The 18,848-nt window shown below is 46.0% G+C and overlaps 1 protein-coding gene across 1 annotated transcript; it reads right to left on the bottom strand.

Annotated features, from left to right (window-relative positions):
• Nucleotides 1–13,540: 13,540 nt before the first annotated feature.
• On the bottom strand, nt 13,541–16,946 carry BMP2 (bone morphogenetic protein 2; the record flags this gene model as incomplete). Its single annotated transcript, XM_082300466.1, has 2 exons — nt 13,541–14,385; nt 16,595–16,946. The coding sequence occupies 2 exons, from the start codon at nt 16,944–16,946 to the stop codon at nt 13,541–13,543; spliced, it is 1,197 nt and encodes a 398-aa protein (XP_082156592.1).
• Nucleotides 16,947–18,848: the final 1,902 nt, after the last annotated feature.

Here is an 18,848-nt window from a genome sequence, read left to right as displayed (position 1 = left end):
GCAGAGGGCCCACATCTTCCTTGGTCTCCCTTGGGTCACATGTAGAAATAACCTGCTTACACTCAACAGCCTCATCAGTTCCAGCTCCAGCTGAACTTCAACTTTCCTAACTCTGTTCCTACATGCCCAGGCAACATTTCTGTGTTCCTCTTTGGTTGCTTGTCTCTGCTTTCACCTCCATACTGTTCCGTTTTGCATTTGAAATCAGTCAGGAGTTCCCCGTTCAGTCACGCTGGCCTCCTGCTATACCTGCTCAGCATCCTGAACATCAGGATGGACTGTTCTGCTGCTTTGAGGAGGCTGTCCTTGAAGATCAAGGACCTTCCATGGGTCTTGCTGCCCTCCAGGGCAGACTCCCAGGAGATTCTGCTTACCAGTTCCTTGAACAAGCCAAAGTCCACATGCTTGAAATTTTGAGTGATTATTATATTACTTGCTTTTCTCACTTCCCTCAGGTTCTTAACCAGCCATCTCATGACACTGCAGCCAAGTCCTCCCGAAACAGTTCTTCGTTACTCAGGAGCAGCAGATCCAGCTTCCACCAGTCAACTTGTCCAGCACCAGTACCAAAATGTTGTCCCTTGCATATTCCACACATCTCCCAAATTGCTTATCCCCATCACACTGCTCCTTCCAGCAGATGGGGGGAGTTTCATGTTCTCCTGAAAGGGTTTGCCCATGGTCAGAAAAACAAACCCAGTTCTCGATAACCAGCCTTTTGCATGAGTTAACAGCAGAATATTCCTACTGTGACTTTATAGGCCGAGGTGCTGTCATCACAAGCACACTGTAGGATCACAGCTGGAATCCACACCACATAAATGAAACAATCACAAGCCCCTTTGAAAGAGGTCCATTTTGACAAATCCACCCATGGAGGATCCCTGGAGTGCTTCAGACAGTGTAGAAATACCAGCAATGCAGCACAGAAATATTCACTGACAGCCAGTTCGGGTGAGCAACACTGGCTTGTTTTGGGACCTGGTAGGAAGAGGCATAACATGACCTACCTGAGTGATGAAAGCTCCAAAGCCAGACAGTCCAGAGGGCAAGGCCAGGAAGCGAGTAAAGGAAGAAATATTTCTGTACCTTGTGGGCCCAGTCCCCAGCATCAGTCAGTTCCAGTGACTGCCAGGGACTTCAATTCTTTTAAAAATGACAGGATCTGCAGAACTGCAGAACTTTAGGAACCTGATGCTGTATTTTAATGAACCTGGATACTGGCTGCACCTTTGCTGGTTTATAAATGAGGAGACAAGTGGGTTTTTTGACCTTTAGCTGAATTCCCCCTCATAATCATCCAAGCTCAGTGAAAGCAGAGTTAGCAAATGCAGACCTGGCCTTCAGTATGAGCTGGAGCTTGCAGTTTGCACAGGCCCTGAAGAAGCCTGGTGATGTAAACGAGTGTCTGATTTGACTGTGACTCATTCACCCTGTCAGACAGCCCTAATGACCGGCCTGGCCCGGCTCTTCAGCAGGAAGGAACTCAGGACTTCTATCCATACACCGACTGTTAAGACATTCACATCTCTGGGTCACTGACCTCTGTTCTGAGCACTCCTGCTCCAACACCACCACTGTCACCATCCTCATTGGAGCACCTGGTAAATGTTCCTGAATTTGTCTTCACAACAGCCACACAGGGTGGATTTCCTCCATGTCAATGATAAGGCAATGACAGGACACTTAAGGGCCAGGTTTTTTAAACTGGAATTTGGTCCAAGTTCCAGCAAGTTTCAATAAAGCTTTACTTTACCTCTTGAGCTGGTTTGAGCTCACTTAGAGCTCCTGGAGCTGTCAGATCAGGCCATGTGAAAGTGCCAAGTTTCACACTGTTTTGCACATGAAACCATAAATCCCTCTCCAGAACCCCAGGGGCATGAGGGGGGTCGCCGCTCAAAGGGTTCATGAACTTTGATAAAATCAGGCAGATATCAGAGTTGGTAACAATGTACTAAATTAAGTTCTATCCAAAAGTTTTTAATGGGCCAAGAGTACAAAATAGGTAATAAGAACATGAATCAGGCCACTAAAAAAAAAAAGTCATTGGCATATTTAGTTCTTTATCTTATTCAGTTAATTCATTGCATTATTTTCCCCTGGAAAATCCAAAGGCAATTTTCTTTATCTAAAGTAATTTTAACTTTTGGTACATATCTAGACATGATCTTTTCCTTTTTTGTTTGGTTTTGTTTCTAAACTGTGCACCTACCAAACAGAGATAAATTACCACATTTTAAAAGGTGAAGCCATCTGAAAATGTTTAGTTGACTAATCCTAAAGCAGTTCTTATTCTGCAAAATATTTAGAGACTATATTTGCTTGTACGTATATGAAGTAATAATTTGACAGTACATTCTCACCAGCGCGCTTTCAGTAAAAAACAGTCTCAGTAATAGGAAAATCTTTGAAAATACCAGCTTCAACTCCAAATCCTTTATAACTGTTGGTTGCTGGTTTTCAGTGAAAATTACAACCAGAATCTTCACTATCTTATTTCAGTGAAGTTTTAGAGCAAGATTTGCTATACCATGTCCAGAATGCTCAGAATACAGAACTTAGAATAAAACTGAGAAATAGTTGCTCACCTACCCCACAAGCACATTAAAGAAGCTCTGGTTGGTGGTTGCTTTGAACCCCAAATTTCAAGGGAAAAAATACATCTTGACAGGCAGATTTGAGAGCTAGTTATGATAAATAAGTTTCTCCATTGCCAGCCTACCACAGTGCTAACCCAAAGTGGGGAAGTCAGGTTTTCTTGCCCACAGAGCAATGATCATAAGGAGCCAATGGACAGAAGAGTGAAAAGGACTGATTTGATTCATACCAGTGCCACCATGCAACTGATTCAGTGGAAGCTGTTTAGAAGCAGCAGCCATCTCTTTCCTTCACATTTAAACATGAAGCCTCATTTCAACATCTATTTACCACTGGCATATTGATTAATATCCTAACGAGCAGGATCAGATATTCTGACAGCACATAACACTTCGGGGTTTTGCAAGCAATTTACAAAGCCCTTTACCCACTGGGTAATGGTCAGTGAGGAACCCAAGATCCAGGGGTTTGGAAACATTTCCCTACCATGTAGACATTCTTTAGGGAACAGCAGTCCCCTATAGACTCTCAGACATCCATCACTGGGCTCTGGGAGCAGCACCAATGGCCACTGAGGACAGATTTTCACCTCCTGCCTGCCTAGCACGCAAAACTGACACGACTAAACGGTAGTGAAAAAATGCAAAATCTGAAGGAACCTTTAATCTCTTCGGTTAAAAAGAAAAAAAAAATGCAACCACTTACTAATGGAATGTTAAGATTGTGTATTAAACCCACAAAAGTCAGAAAATGAAGGAATTAAAGACTCCCTTGGCTCTTTTAACCCTTCCTTCTGCCTGTGTGCATTGCAGGCTTTTCATTACACAGTCACATAACAGCAGGCAAAGGGACAGAACTGTAGGTGACGTTAAAGGGGGAGCACGGCCTGTTATGAAGTCCAGAAATGGAAATGTTAATAACTACTCATTCTGTCTTGTAAAAATTTAATATTCAGTATTAAAGAATGGCAGGATACTAAAGAAACAGCAAGATGTTGTTATGGAGCAAAATGAAATCCTGAAGAAATGAGCTGTTGCTCTCAGCGAATATTTTGGCTGCATTTACTTGCGGTGGTGTTCATCCCCCATGAACCAAAAGGAAGGCAATATATCACAGTAAGGCACTATCCCCCAGTTCCTGCCCGCATGGAATGGGCTGTTTGTCCTGCACAAAGCACCCACACCTGGATTTAAACCCCTCAGCGTGTTCCCCCCTCAGCATGCTTGCAAGCTCCGTAGCTGGCGCATTCTGAGCGGCTGCACACTTCCCAATCCCTAATGCACACATCCTCCTCATGCGCAAGGAAATATTCTTATCCTGGCTTTACAAACAAGAATCCTAGGCACAAGGAGATTAAAGCTGAGCATTTCAAAGCATCCCAGTTAATTAAAATGACTGGAAAATGGGTGTCCAAATTGTTTAGATACCTTTGAAGTCTTGGAATAATTATATTGCTCAAGGTCACACAGGGAGTTTATGGCTGACCCACAACTTGAACCCAGATTTCCAGCGTCCCACTCCAGCACCTTAATCACAAAGCCATCTTTGCTTTCCAATTTAATACTGGCCAGACCTGGTCCTCATGCAAACTGGTTACCAAGGGATGAAACCTGTCATTATGCCATATAATGGAGCTATCTATCTCTACCCTACAGGATAAACAGCAGTGCATTTAGGCATCTCCAAATTCTTTAAGGTACATATCATTACAAAACACTTAGGAGGCAGGAAGAGCTATTTGAGAATTAGCACACAGGGACAGCAAGGGACTTTTCCAATTCCAGCTCCACAGCTGAGTAGTTTGCTGTCTCTCCTGTCCTTGGTCTGGTGGCCCCGCTGCTACGCTCCTCTTTTTCCTGATGCAGTATTTCACTGTTATACAGCATTTCCTGCTAAGTTTTACCCACAAAAGCCCTTCCCATTGCTGTCAGCCTGCCTCTAAATTCCACTACTTTTCGTGACCTGGCCCACTTGACACTACAGCACCAGTGATGCTGTTTCTTGCCATCAGGCTTGCTAGGCTACAGCACAAAAATAAACCCACAAAGTTATTCAGAGAAGCACAGAGACTTCAGCAAAACAGGATAATGGTGGAGGAGTCTTGTCCCAAGGGAAAAACCCAGAAAGGACCTGTTGGAGAGAGCTCCACACCATAAAGAGAGTTTCTGCAGAGCACTGCCAGACATTGCACTGAATGACACCCATTGGCCTCTCTCTTGCCTCTGGGGTCCTTGGTGAGGGCTGTACTTCCCAAACCAGTTTTGACATCCATTAAAAACATTGCTCCCAATTTCTCCTGAGCATACACTCCAATTACATTTAGAGCTGCGAGTCAGAAAGCTACATTTTCCAAATGCTGATTCCTATCGTTGGCACAAAGTCCTCAGGCCGTGGTATGAACAGATGCAGGCACGAAGCAAAACTTCCCAGATAGGATTTGGTCTCAGCTTCTCCCTAGACACACCAACACCCATCAGGATGTGGAATGCAGTGGAAGACAGATCAACATAAAGCACATACACACACATCCCTAACATGCTGACTTTTTATCATGGAAGCTGCTAATTTCCCATGCTAAGAACAACCTTTGGAACTAAAATTAATTATGCGTCTCATTCTGAGTGCATCAAAGAGTAGACAGCCTTTTTAAAGGAGTCAAGATCACCTCAGCTGTGCTTTTGTTATCTAGCCCAAGGTTAAGGATTTGGCCTTGGGCTAACAATTGGCTCAGAAAACCAGGATCATGTAATGAGAGTTCCAGGAAGAGAGAAAAACCAAAGCTTGGTAGAGGCACACTCTTCAAAGTATCCCAGTACTTGACCTTCTTTTTTCTTTCTCCCCTCCCCTCCCCCCAGATGAATGAGGTAAAGAAGAGAGGAATGGAGCCTGAAACCCTGAAGGAAGTACTCCCATATGAGAGGAGCTGCAAAGACCTTCCCAGATTCTTCCCAGACACTCAGGCTCATGGAGAAAGGCCTGACAACAAACTTTGCTCACCACTTAAATGGAAAAGTAGGCAGTAACCCCCTAAGTGGCTCAGGTCTCAAGAAGAAAAAGCTCTTGCAAAAGGCAACACTGTGATTATTTTCTTTGCTATGAAACAAAAATTAAGCTGCCTCTATTTGAAAATTAAATGCAACCCTCAAAAAAAGGCTCAGACCCTCCAGAAGGCCCAAGCTGCAACAGCATGGCCTGCTGGCTTATAGGGAGCTGTTTGCAAAACACTGATTTTTTTTTTTTTTTTTTTTAATGGATTTTTGTTGGTTGGGGTTTTTTTTCTCAGAACCTGCACCCAGAAGAGTCACAAACTACTTTCTCCACTTTTTTGCTGCTCACAGAAGCCAGAAGGCTCCACCCACGCTCCCAACACCATTTTCCCAGGGCTTGGTCCCTCTCTCCAAGGAACTGGCAGTGGGCACGCACCAGTAACCTGGCAGGTGTGCAGGAGCTCGCTCTAAATGACTCTGCCCTCTAGGGTACATTTGGGTTATATTTTCAAAGATGAAAATCTTTTCATCTGCAAAGCTGGGAGACTTCTTTGCCCAGCGCATCAAGAAGTAGTTAACCATTAACTATTTCTAAAGCAAAAAACAACACAAAAGAAAAAAAAAATAAAAATCACCAGACCAGGAAATATGAATCAATTAGTCTTTGATCCTCCCCTCAGTAATAACATCTAGAGAACATGGGTTACTGCTAATCCTAAACAACCAAAAATGTTGATGGACTTTAAAAGTACTAGTGGTTAAGCAAAGGAGAACTTCAATTCCATTTCCTTCTGATCTTTGAGTCTCAAGGTGCCATTCTGAGGCCTCTCCCCAGAGAATGTGGGGAAATTTTCTTTTTAAGAATCTCAGGCTCCATGGTGTCCTCACGAGATTCCAGCAAGGGAAGCTTTAATCCTGCTGTAAGTCTGTGCACTGAAAGCAGTAAAATGACAACACATTTGTCATTTGAACAACAGGAATAAAAGAGTAACAATAATACCAATGGTCTGCAAAACAAAACTCCTCATTTTTTCACTTAAAGCTGTTGGGCCCACCTTTCATTTACAGTGCCAGGGCTAGGAAAACATATTCCATGTGCCTTAGGACTTGGTCCAATAGTAACAGATTGTGACATCAAAACTGCCTTCATTCTACCATTATGACGTCAACCAGAAAATCAGGATTCTTCACAAAAGTAGACCAAAAAAAGCTGGGCTTAAGTGAGAGATTGCTTTTAAGTAAAAGGTTTTTTTCATTCAAAGGAAGAGAGAAAATACAAGCAGGTAAAAAAGTTGTAGTAGAACTGCCCTTAAAACAGAATCATTTAATGCAACAGCCAGAGTGATGCTTACAAGAAATAGTACAAACCCTGCCTCTCTTCCTAACTCCTAAGGAGTCAATAGCTCCTTTGCTCTGTGAAGTCCCATATGGAGTTATCAATAAATCACAAGAAAAAAATGCAGAAGTCAAGTTTATCATGAACTGTATCCTTGTTTCTGGCTGTAAAGCAGAGGCAGCCACAGGCAGATAGCCCTTCCCCCTTCCTCCTCCCATCACCACTGGCCTTGCAATTAAGCTTCAATATGCCTGTAAGTATATTATTGATGTGGAAACAGCTATTTCCATCATGCCGCAGACATTCTACACTTTTGAAGTCTGTGGTTACAGAGCCATTATTCCATACAACACTTTCCCATCACTAGGATGTGCAGGATGCTGTAAAAAGTGGTTTGTGCAAGCTACAGGAGTTATGTCAATCGTTACCTTAAATACATTATTTTTTATACATGGTCACCCTGCCTTCTGATGATTTGCTCTAATAAAAACAACTGGATTGTCTGAGAACCAATGCAGTAGAGCTGTGCTGATTTGCAGATCTGGTTGATATTTCCATCTTTTAATCTACATAGTGTTTCCAGGAAGACGATGATGATAGTAATAATAGTAATAAAAAATAATAACAATAATTTGCTTCTGTTTGTAGTGAAACACTGCTGGAGCTGAATGCTTTGTTTTAATGAGACACACTGAATGAAACAGTGTCCTGCAGTGCAAGAAGTACATGTCAGCTCTCCATTGCCTTGGCATTACAAGCCAAGCTACAGTACAATATTCATTTTCTTGGTGATCTCCCAGAAAAACCTTCTTAATTTAATCTCTAATGGGATTATCAGCCTCATTAAATTGTAAATCTTCCATAGTCCAGCTGTTGTGGGAACCTGAACTTTCATAATGTTATCAATTCGCTGCTCTGATCTTTCTACCTGAAGTCCCCCTAGAAGCTTTTAACACTTTCAGATTCAAAAGCCTGCAGGGCCCTTCCCTACATCCCTGATTATAACCCCTGTCTTTTCTCAAACTAAACCCACACTGATCTGCTCCCTTCCACTGCAGACCTCATCCGGTGGCCACGGTCTAATTTCCATGGAGGCAGCCAAGCATATTTTGCAGAAGCCCCAGCAAGAACAAATTGCAAAGAGCAAACCCACCTCCCCTGAGCTGAGAACCAGGCTGCCCACTGCAAATTCCCTGCCCCTGGAGAGGTCCAAGAGCTCTCAGCCTCTGTTCTTCTGTAGAGGGCAACACAAGCCCAGGCAGGCATTCCAGCTGAGTACCTTCACAGTGCTATGGAAATACAGATGGGAATGAGCTCTGGCCCTCAGACTTCTGACAAGTTACACAGACAGTCCCTTGCTGTTATGGGGTGCCCCTGCTGTGCCCAGTGGGTGCACACCTTCAGACCCTTCCCAAACTAAGATGCCTGCTGAAGGCTGGGACAAACCTGCCTCTGCAAAGGACACAGAACCAGGACAAACCCGGTGTACCTGCTTTTCTAAGTTACCATTTCACAAGGCTCACAGAGAGAAGGTTGCTAAATCCTGGAGGGCACTGACAGGTGACGAGATTCCAAAGACAGGAAACTCCACCTTAGGAAACCATTACTGCTTGTTGCAGGCAAGGCTGTCAGGAATACAGGTAATGAAGGATTAGTACTGGAGAGATGGGAAACTAGTAATCTTAAAATACTTTTAGAACTCTTTTTGTGCCCAAGCAAGGCAAAAGCAGTAACCACGTGTGTGCCTACTTTCTCACACACCTGCAAAACCTCTTTGGAGAACTAAACAAAACAAAACAAAAAAATTGGAGTACAGCAAAGTTATATTCTGAAGGAACTGGGATTTTTTTCTTTGTACACAGTAATCTAACAAAACAAACCACCGCTGCTTGTATCCAACACCCTTGTTACTGCAGTTACATGTAAAATCCAAGTGTCCTTCTGAACCTAGCTTCTTGTTCCTTTCCTATGTAACTCAAAAACAAAGTGGTCCGTGCCTGTAACAATCTTTAAAAATGCATTTTAATGCCTTTGGCTTTTTTGTTATTATTTTCAGAGCTTAAGTCAAGTGGGAACAAGATTTGTGGGTCTCCCGTTTTAAGATCACAACATACTGAGTTCTCCTAGCAGCAGTCTGCCCTACCAAAAGGGGTTGCCTTGATATAAAGTAGACACTTAACATTCCATATCCATAATTAGATAAATAATACTCCAGGCAAGATATGGCACCTTTAAAAGTGCCTTTTCAGGCTTGGATTTTACTCTGCTTGTTACTACAGAAACCATCTAGCAACCAAAATCTAACACAGACTCCACCCAAAACAGAGAAAAACAATATAGACAGGGTAGGTTTTTCCTCCCCGTTTTTTGTCCCACTTTGCCCCCCCTTTTTCTGTTTTTGAAAGGGTGGGTGAGTGCTAAGGAAAAGTATCTTACTGTGCAAAGGATAGGAGCATTTTGCATGCAGTTGAAACAGTAAAGCTCTGATTACAGATGGCAGCAATGAAAGCAGGAATGAGTAATGAGCAATGTGAAATGCGTAATGCGGGATGAGGATATAATTTCCACACATCGGCTAAAGAAAGGTTTACACTCTTAAGCAGTAAAAACAAACCATTAAGCCAGACCTGCACTGTCAGGAAGTATAAAACAGTTCTTGAAACTCTGCAGTTACTATACAAAAGCTTTTGTTTCATAAACTTTTGTTTCCTGATCTTCATAAAACATGAACATCAAGCTGCCATATGGCAATTAGCTGCCTCCCAAAATCAATAAAATACCATCCCAAAAATCAACAACTTAGGAATAACCGTACAATAAAATAACTCAATAATTATCCTCTTCTAATAGTGCAGCAAAGTGGGTCTAATATAAATGCAGTGTGGATGAGCTTCTCCTCCAAAGCTGAGAGTACAAGTCATGTTCCTCTCTGCACCTCACGGGTGGGGATGTGAGACCTCACCTGCCTGGCAGGGTGGGGGGAGCAGGGATGTGGCCACCCAAACCCTGTATGGGCAGGGAAGGGGTCCACACCTGGCTGTGATGAGCCCAGGGGAGCCCAGCTGAGCAGCCCCTGCTCGGTGGGAATGGCCAGTGCTCTCGGGAGAGCTTACCTCAACTGAAGATCCTCCTCTACATGCTGCTGACCTCAGAAGTCCAACTGAATTTGGCGCAAAAATTATCAAGCCACTCGACAAAGCTGCTACTGAGTCTCAAAAGGACAAGGAGACATGCTGATCACATTTGTGTTTAGAGAGATGCTTATCTGAAATGCACAAAGGGTGACATTATCTATCACAATCTCTGCCTATATAGATTATATAAGTGCCTAGAAGCAAAATGTTTAGGAGCTATAGGGTAACAAAGGCTACTTCGCCTTCAAAATATTTTGCTTTTTCCCCTCTTAAGAGGAAAAAATAGCTCATTGCTCCTTGTAGAGTACTATAACTCTAATAAGTACTAAAGAACTAAAGTACGTACTAGTGTGCTGTGGTAACAGCATACCTTTAGTATTTAGCATTATTAAGCAGTCATTCCCAGAGTTTAAAAAGATGCCAGAAAGCCCAAACCCTTCAGAAAGGCTGTCTGATCATCAACCCTATCTAAAAGAATTCAGGAACCCAGCTGATCTCTAGGAGAACTTCCTACTACTACTCATCTGTGAAAGTTTGTTCTGTTTCTTTTACTTTAAGTCCTAAACAAAGTCTTTAGTGCAGCACTCTCACATCTCCGACCTAGAGAGTGAGGTTAAGGTTAAGGCTTTAAAGGTACATTACAAAGCCAATTCTGTGGAAACGTATTGATGTGCTGAGCTTAACACATGCGTATTTCCTCCTCAAAATCAGTATGGAACTGATGATTCTGTGGCTAACACCAAGCAGTTGAAGAAATGCTTACAAGAGTGGGTCTTAAGTTTGCAATGATACATTGGCCTCCCAGTATATTTTATTAAGGATGCAATTCCTTGTCAAGCACCGGGAGGTTTGCCTGCGCAAGGAATGTAGCACCACGCCATGAGCCGGCTCCTGCTCATGCAGAGACAAGTGCTGTAGCCAATTTTTTGGCAACAAGATTAGCATCAACGTGTTCTCATGCCTTACAGGAGAAGTAAAGCAGTCACCACTCTGTAAAGAGCCTCCCTCAGTCTCGTTACACATGAAGGAGCTGTGAGACTTCAGTCTTGCAACACCAGAGCTGAGGATCTGGTTAGAAATCCTGTGGGTTCTTTACCCATTTCACAGGTTTAGGATCACATCTTTCATGCTCATCATTAAAATTTCAGCACTTTTCAGCTTTAGCAAGCTTTGGTTTTACAGTACAGTAACAGCCATGACTTGACTGCACAACCACACATCACAAACACCAAATCCTTGCTGAACCTCCACTGCAGCACCAACAGCCTTGCCAAAGCAACGGCCACAAACTCATCCAGCACCAGGAAAGCTGGCAACAAGCAAAAGGCAAAATAAGCTCCTGGTGTGTAAATCAATACGAGATGCTTCATCCCTAGAAACATCAGCCACCAAAACAGCACCAGTGTTTTGAAAAAGCACCCGGAGATTGTCCACTCAGCCAACACATAGGCTGCTATGTACTATCAGCCCAACCAACACCAGCTGCCTCTCAAGAATGAGCAGAGTCCAACTGCAGAGTGGTGGATTGTTCTCTGACAGCTGTGAAAAACACTGCTGCTGCAAAGAAATACATCAGTTTTATCTCACCACAGAACCTTACAGCCCAAGAGATTTTTAAGCTCACAAGAACAAAATGGAAGCAGCCAACAGGCAATTAGTTTTTCCTCTCCTATCCTCTGTACCCTGCATTTTGTGATGAATAACAGTAAAGAACTCTTCTACAAGAGGACCTGTAAGACACCATCAAGTTAGCCTTTCTGATCAACCCATCTAGCTAGTACCATTGCTGCAACCCAGATGATTCTGGTAAAAAAAGGAGGAGTTTGGAGAGGGCCAGGAGGAAAAAAGAGGGGTTCATTAAAAAAACATTAGGCTGGTAGGAGGTCCAAATCAGAGATTCCCACAGCTGACTGAGAGGGGTCCCCAAAGGGCCCATTGCACACACGGCTTTAGGAAGTGTTGCCTCATTCACCAAATCCAGAACTGGACCCACAACAGAGCTCAAGGGGATGACCAAGAAGCCCATTTAAGCTCCTTTCCTGCTCTCCTATTTCAGTACAACTTTCACACAACACCCCCAGGCTCTGCCTGCTCGCCCCAGGACCTGCCTGCCACACCAGGCGTGGAACACACAACAGGCACAATCAGTATCAGCTTTAATGCTCTGTTTGCCAGCTGTAAATCACACTTTTGCCCCTTACATTGAAGCATTTAAAAAACAATAAGATGATGCAAGCACAAGTTGTTCTTGCAGTGACTGCACAAGTGAACCATTTTCCTCTTACAGACTGGACTTCTCAGAAAGAAATATCAGAATTCTATGATTTATTATCTGAAATAGATTTAAACATTTGGGAAGGAAAAAAAAAAAAAAAAAAGGCATTTCAAACACAAAACCCTGGAAATGAAGAGAGGCTAATCTGCCAAACAGCAAAACCATCAGCTGAGGTTAGAGAGGAGGCTGCATATGACAACAGCTTGCTGTATTGTAGGGCAAAAATTGCAGAATAATTTCACTGTTACACTCCACAGAAGTGAGATCTCATCTGAGGTGAGGAAGTACGCAAGGCTTTTCCAACTGTTAAAGACAAGGGCTGGTACAAATTAGGTAAGTAATCCTCTTTAGCATAGATAATCACAAAAAAAAAAAAAGGATGACATTTTAGTTTTTATTACTTTATATTTGGCCAGGACTTTTAAAGGAAGGACTTTTAAAGGAAACATCAAACATTCACTTTTCTGTAGGTCTAGAAAGGATTCAGTCTTCCCCCACCCCCACTTCCCATAGGATTTCTCTTGGCCCTTATAGTCACACTGCAAATTAGTTGGGAATAGCAGTATTTATACTAGATCAGCAACGTCTGGTTCTTATCCAAATGTTCCACCTAAAGAGGATGCCAGTTCTCATGGATTGGACAGCCCACCCTGCAGCATTCCTGAGAATTGTACAATATAATCTTGAAAGTCAGCAGAGTGGATTATCCACTTTTTTCTGGACTTGAACTTGTGACCTTAACAGTAGCACAGCAGAAAGCAAATGTGCTATGCACTTTGCCATAGTAACCTTCCATGTATTCTTTTCAACTTAAATACACACAATTGAAACAGCTACAATTTTGGAAAATTATGTACAAACCCTATATTTTTTTCTTTTTTGATTACATATAAATACAAATTAGCTATTCTTCTAAAAAGTGGTTATAATAGTAAATAAATACAAAATAAGAATCTGACCATTATACTTCATGTGCTGGGGTTAAACCCATATAAAATGTACAACTAAAATACATTTAAAATCTTTAAAGGAATATTTCTCTGATTAAAATATTTGTTTTCCCAACCTTTTCGTAGACATAAATATATTTTCAAAATAGTTGTGTTTTTTTTCTTTCCATTTCATTACATAAATAAAGTCTTCATTGGGAAATATTAAAGTGTCAGCTATTTTTTTTTTTTTTTTGCATTTGTCTAATATATTTGCTGTGTTAGCGGCACCCACAACCCTCCACAACCATATCTTGATAGTTCTTTAATACAACTTTTTCATTTTCATCAAGGTAGAGCATGGAAATAGCACTCAGTTCTGTCGGCACACAGCAAGCCTTGGGGATTTTGGAATTCACTGAATTGACCAAAGTCTGAACAATGGCATGGTTTGTTGAGTTTAGATGGTCTGCCAGTGGAAAAGGACATTCCCCATGGCAGTAAAAGGCACTATACCCCGGCGGGGCAACAATCCAGTCATTCCACCCCACATCATTGAAGTCCACATATAACGGATGCCTTTTGCAACTGTATTTGTGGCGTTTACGCTGTTTGTGTTTCGCTTGACGCTTTTCTCTTTTATGGAGCGGGTGTCCCTTGCCATCATGCCCAAACGTCACTAACAATGGCCTGAGCTGAGACCAGCTATCTTCATCCTGATGTAAAGACCTGCTAATCCTAACGTGCCTCTTGGAGGCACTGTTCTCTTTGTCCAAGTGAACCACCTCTACCACAAACCCATGATTAGGTTGTCCATGTGCAATCCACCTCAAAACAGCTGGCGTTACATCAAAACTTTCCCATTTACTTGCATTATGATGCACCAACCTGGTGTCCAAAAGTCTTGTGACAGGGTCCTTAGAGGTGGCTGTGGCTGGCTTTATAATTTCATAAATATTAATACGATGATGGTAGCTGCTGTTGTTCTCAAAGGCTCCGTGCACCTGTTTCCGAAAAATCTGGAGTTCAGCTGAGGTGATAGACTCCTCATTAGGGATGGAAGTTAAATTAAAGAAGAAACGCCGTGATGTTTTCCCACTTGTTTCTGGCAGTTCTTCCAAAACTTCTAATTTGATTAAACAGGGAAAATTAAAAAAAAGAGAAAAAAAGGAAAAAATCAGAAACTGAGACAGGCAAGCAAACCCCTTAAGACTGTCTGCTGTTGGCAGCTTTCAAATGACAGCTACCACATGTGACACACAAGACCTGAAAGACTTTCAGGCAGAAAATACTGTCTCCCTTGTTAGCTTGTTTATGCAAGCATGTATAGCATCAAGTTAAAAATTTATTGTTACACATTTGGATTGGATCCTGGTGGCCTCTGCCTTCCAGGTAAGTTATCATTAGAAGCAAGAAATATACAGCATTAAGTGGGACTTCAAGGACACAAATGAAAAAAGTCAAGCACTGTATTTATTGGGGAATCATTAAAACTGATGGAGGACTTTGGGTAACTGTTGCATTTCTGATTTTTTCTGAGAATACAGCTCTAACATCAATCCCTTAAACTCCATTCTGAAAAACATTACTCTGCGATTTAGGTGACCTACAAATCTTAACGTATGGATTTTTGTATCTTTACTTAGCGACAGGGAACTCAGCATCCATAACGGTACTTTACAAAGCACGCCCCAGTATTTACCCAAAAGGGCCATAAAGAACAGCAGGACGATTCAACTGCTAAAATAGGATGGATGGTAAAGAGATAATGAAACAAAGTCATCTGCAAACAAGAAGTTTATAAAACCACCAAAACCAAACATTCAAGGAGTCACTAAACTACAGGCCATTCCCACCTTTGAGTAATAACTAAATGGAGCTTCAGAAGGAGTACAGTATACCTAGGGTTGCTAACTACATTGTTGCTACAGACATTAAGAAGTACAAAGTATTTCCCAAAAATAAAACTTTCTCAAGGTTTTAAATTTCAGTGCTAAACACTGAAGAAGGAAAAAACCCCCATCACTTTCTAAGGGGAAGCCATAACTCCTGTTAGCAATTCTTAGTCGTGTAACCATTCCCCTTTGAATCCAGTACAACTTTTTGCATAAGGTAAGGCTCAGCCTCACGGTATTTCAGGATCAGACCAGTATTTGCTAATATACAAATATTTTGAATGGTCACAAGACAAACTTCTGCTCTCAAGAAGTCACTAATGCAGTGAGAACTCAGTGAAAAAAATGGGAGTCACACTGATTTCTAACAAAATCAGCTTTTGACTACTTCAAACTGCAGATTTTTACATTTGCCTAAACCTTATTAACCTTGCCCTTTCAACTCCTCTGTCGCTCAGCCCCTTGCCCACAATCCTTGGGTTTAGCATGAATGACCCACGCGCTGGCTTTTCCCCATTAACTACCAGGTTTTTATTTCCCATGTAGGGAAACATGCATGAGGAGAGGTTAGGCTTCACCATTCATCTTCCTCACGATAAGGCTTTCCACTAAACAGCACAACCACTTCTCAGAGGCCACCTCCTTTTAGAAACTTAAAAACTAATTAATATCGTTTCTTGACACAGTACCACTCTAAAAGCAGGGGGAAACTGCGTTTTCATTACTTTTGCAGCGGGGCCACTGCACGGCAGCAGCGGAGAGCAGCAGCCAGGAACAATTACAACCTGAGGAAACGCTTCCCAAAAAAGCACGTGAGCGACACGCGCCCCACCGGCTCCGCGGGCCTGGTTAATGCCACAGCCGCTAGTTTGGCTACGGGAGCCGGGAAACGCCCCCAGCTGCTGAGTGAGGGTCTGCCCCAGAGAATCGCTGCCTCGGGGGGCTGCAGGCGAGGAGGTGCCGCAGAGGCGCCTCGCAGGTGAGAGCCAAGAGCGGCCACGGGGCTTTGGCCAGCCCGGGCACTGCGAGCCCAGGTGGGTCTGGCTGCAGCGCTGCTCGACGGCGGACCCCGAGGATACCGCGACTGATTGTCTCATTGAGCTCTCACGGGGATTAGATAAGGATTAGAAACCTCCGCAGCGGCCCGGCTCAGCCGCGCATTAAGGAGCCTTCCCTGCTTTCCAGCCTCGCTTAACGCGGAGTCGCGCTGGTTTAGCGGGAAAAGTCAATAAACCGGAGCGCCCCGGCGGACGGAGGGTGGGGAGACGGGAGCTGGCAAAGCAAGAGCTCCTCAGCAGAGCCCGTCGGGCAGCGCACCCGGCCGGGAGCCGCACTGCGCGAACCCCGCGGTACCGGCGGGAGGAATCCGCCCCCCGCTCCTCCTCCGGCCCTGCCCTCCCCTCCGCTCCCGCAGCCCGCGGAGCCCCCGCCCGCCCGTACCTTCGTGGTGGAAGCTGCGGACGGTGTTGGCGCGGCTGGCCGCCCGCTCCAGCGGAAAGCCCAGCGCCGCCGGCTGCCCCAGCTGCTGCCCCGCGTGCAGGCGGTAGAGGTCCAGCATGTAGGGCGGGATGACGACGTCCTTGCCGGGGCTGGGCCGCCGCTTCAGCCCGAACATGTGGAGCAGGCGCAGCTCGAACTCGCTGAGCAGGTCCTCGGGGCGCTGCGCGGCCGAGGCGGCGCGGCCCGGCTCGCTGAAGCGCCGCCGACCCACCTCCGGCATGAGCCCGGCCGCGCCGCCCAGCAGCGCCTGGCAGAGCAGCAGCGCCAGGAGCGAGCGGGTCACGGCAACCATGATCAACCTGCGCGGAGGAGGAGGCGATGGGAGCCAGTCAGCGCGGACACCGCGCCGGGGGAGGGGGGGGAACGGGCGGGGACGGGCCGCAGGTGGGACCCACCCCGGCGCCGGGCCATGGCCGGCGGAGCCCCCGCCGCGGACCGGCCGGCGGAGCCCCCCGAGGGGCCGCTTCAGGTGCGCGGCGGCACCGAAATCCCCGTAGCAGGAGATCAAAGGGAGCGAGGAGGGACGGGGAAACGGAGCGGGGCGCTCCGCAACAAAAGAGCGGGGAGGTGAAGGGGAGGAGGGGAAGCGGCCGGGGGCACCGCCGGGGCCGGGGCGCAGGTGTGCGCCGGGCCGGGCCTCCCGCCGCCGCGGCCGGCACCGATCACCGGGAAGGGAAGGGGCGGCTGCCCAGCAAAGCCGACTCCCCGCTGCGCTCCTGTCCCGATCCCCGGGCTTCCCCCCGCACACCCCCGCCGAGCCGAGCCGCGGGGACTCGGGCAGGCTCCGCTTCCCCCGCGGCGGGACACTGGCTTCCCTCAGCGGAGGGAAAAGGAGAGCTGTTTTCCCTCGGCGGAGTGGAAGAAGGGGAAGGAGGAAAATACATATTCTGCTACGTCCTTAGCCAAACCCACAGGATGACATTCTCCCCCGTGAAACTTTGGGCTGGATTATTATAATAATAATAGTTATGATTAGTGTCCCGTCCCCCCTCTCTCTTCCAGAGCGCTAGCACCTCCGCCGTGGCCCACGGAGTCATCCTGCGAAGAAGGCTTTCAGCGGATCTGCGACCGCCGGAGCTATACCTGTGTACAGCAGCAGGGGTTGTGTCTGCAGGAGGGTGTTCTGCTCTCGGGGTGTTTTTCCCGCATCACTTGGTGTTACTCCAAACTTCGCTGCTGCTCCTCTACAGCTGCCGAGCAGAAAATAGAAGTTCCCTGAAGTGCAGTCCGCCTCGGAAACATACTTTTAGCAGCTGGTTGAGGAGGCAGAAAGCAAGTCCCAGCCAGGGAAAAAGCTTCTCCCTTTTAAAAGCAGCGATCGTGAAGTTGCTTCTTCTTCTTCCTCCTCGCGTGTGTGTGCCTGCCCGTGAATGGGTCCCTACGTGTCTACGGAGTTAAAAGGCTCCTTTTCAAAAATGTCCTTTGCATCACGCTCTTTAGACAGATGGACATTTACCGAGACTCCCGCAGCAACATCAAGATGAAGCTTGACTTGTCTCCGCTCCCTTAAAAAAGAAAGGAAAAAGGAGGGAGGAGGGTAAATAAAAGAGGGAAGGAAAAAAAAAAAAAAAAAAAAAAAAGGGGTGGGGAGCCGCCCGCCGCCGTCCCGCGTGGAGCGGCCGCGCTAGGGCACCGCGCAGGGCTCCCCGCCGGCCCCGCACCGCACCATGGCCGGGGGTGGCCGCCCGCCGCCGCCGGGGCTTTTTGTTGCGCGGCGATGTCACGACCCCGGAGGCTCGGGGCCCGCGCCAATCACAGCCGCCCTGTGGGAGCGGGCTGCGGCCCCGCACGGCTTTTAAAGGAGACGCCGCCTCCCTCCCTCGCTCCTTCCCTCCCTCCTCCTTCGCCCGCTCCCTCCCTCGCCGCGGCTGCCGCCCGCGCCCGGGTCGCAGTGCCGCCGGGGAAAGGGATGGGGCGGGCGGCTGTCCCGTTAAACTGTGGTACCGGCGGCTGATCCGCTGCGGGAAGACCCCCGGGCAACCCGGTCCCACGTCCCGCTCCGGGCGGCAGTGGTGGAGCGGGACGCGGGACCGGGCCGGGTCGAACAAAGACCCATTGTACAGCCCGAGCGCTCCGCCGCCGCAAACCGGATTAGCGCCGTGCCCCGAACTGCCGGGGTGGTAAGGTGCGAAGGTCACGTAAGGTACCGGGAGAATCCCGGTGCTTTAGAACTACTTAAAATATATATATATGT

The sequence above is a fragment of the Coloeus monedula genome, assembly GCF_965178545.1.
Source record: "Coloeus monedula genome assembly, chromosome: 2".
Taxonomy (NCBI): Eukaryota; Metazoa; Chordata; class Aves; order Passeriformes; family Corvidae; genus Coloeus; species Coloeus monedula.
The sequence above is the reverse complement of the archived record's forward strand: the minus strand, read 5'-3'. Positions and strand labels throughout refer to the sequence as shown.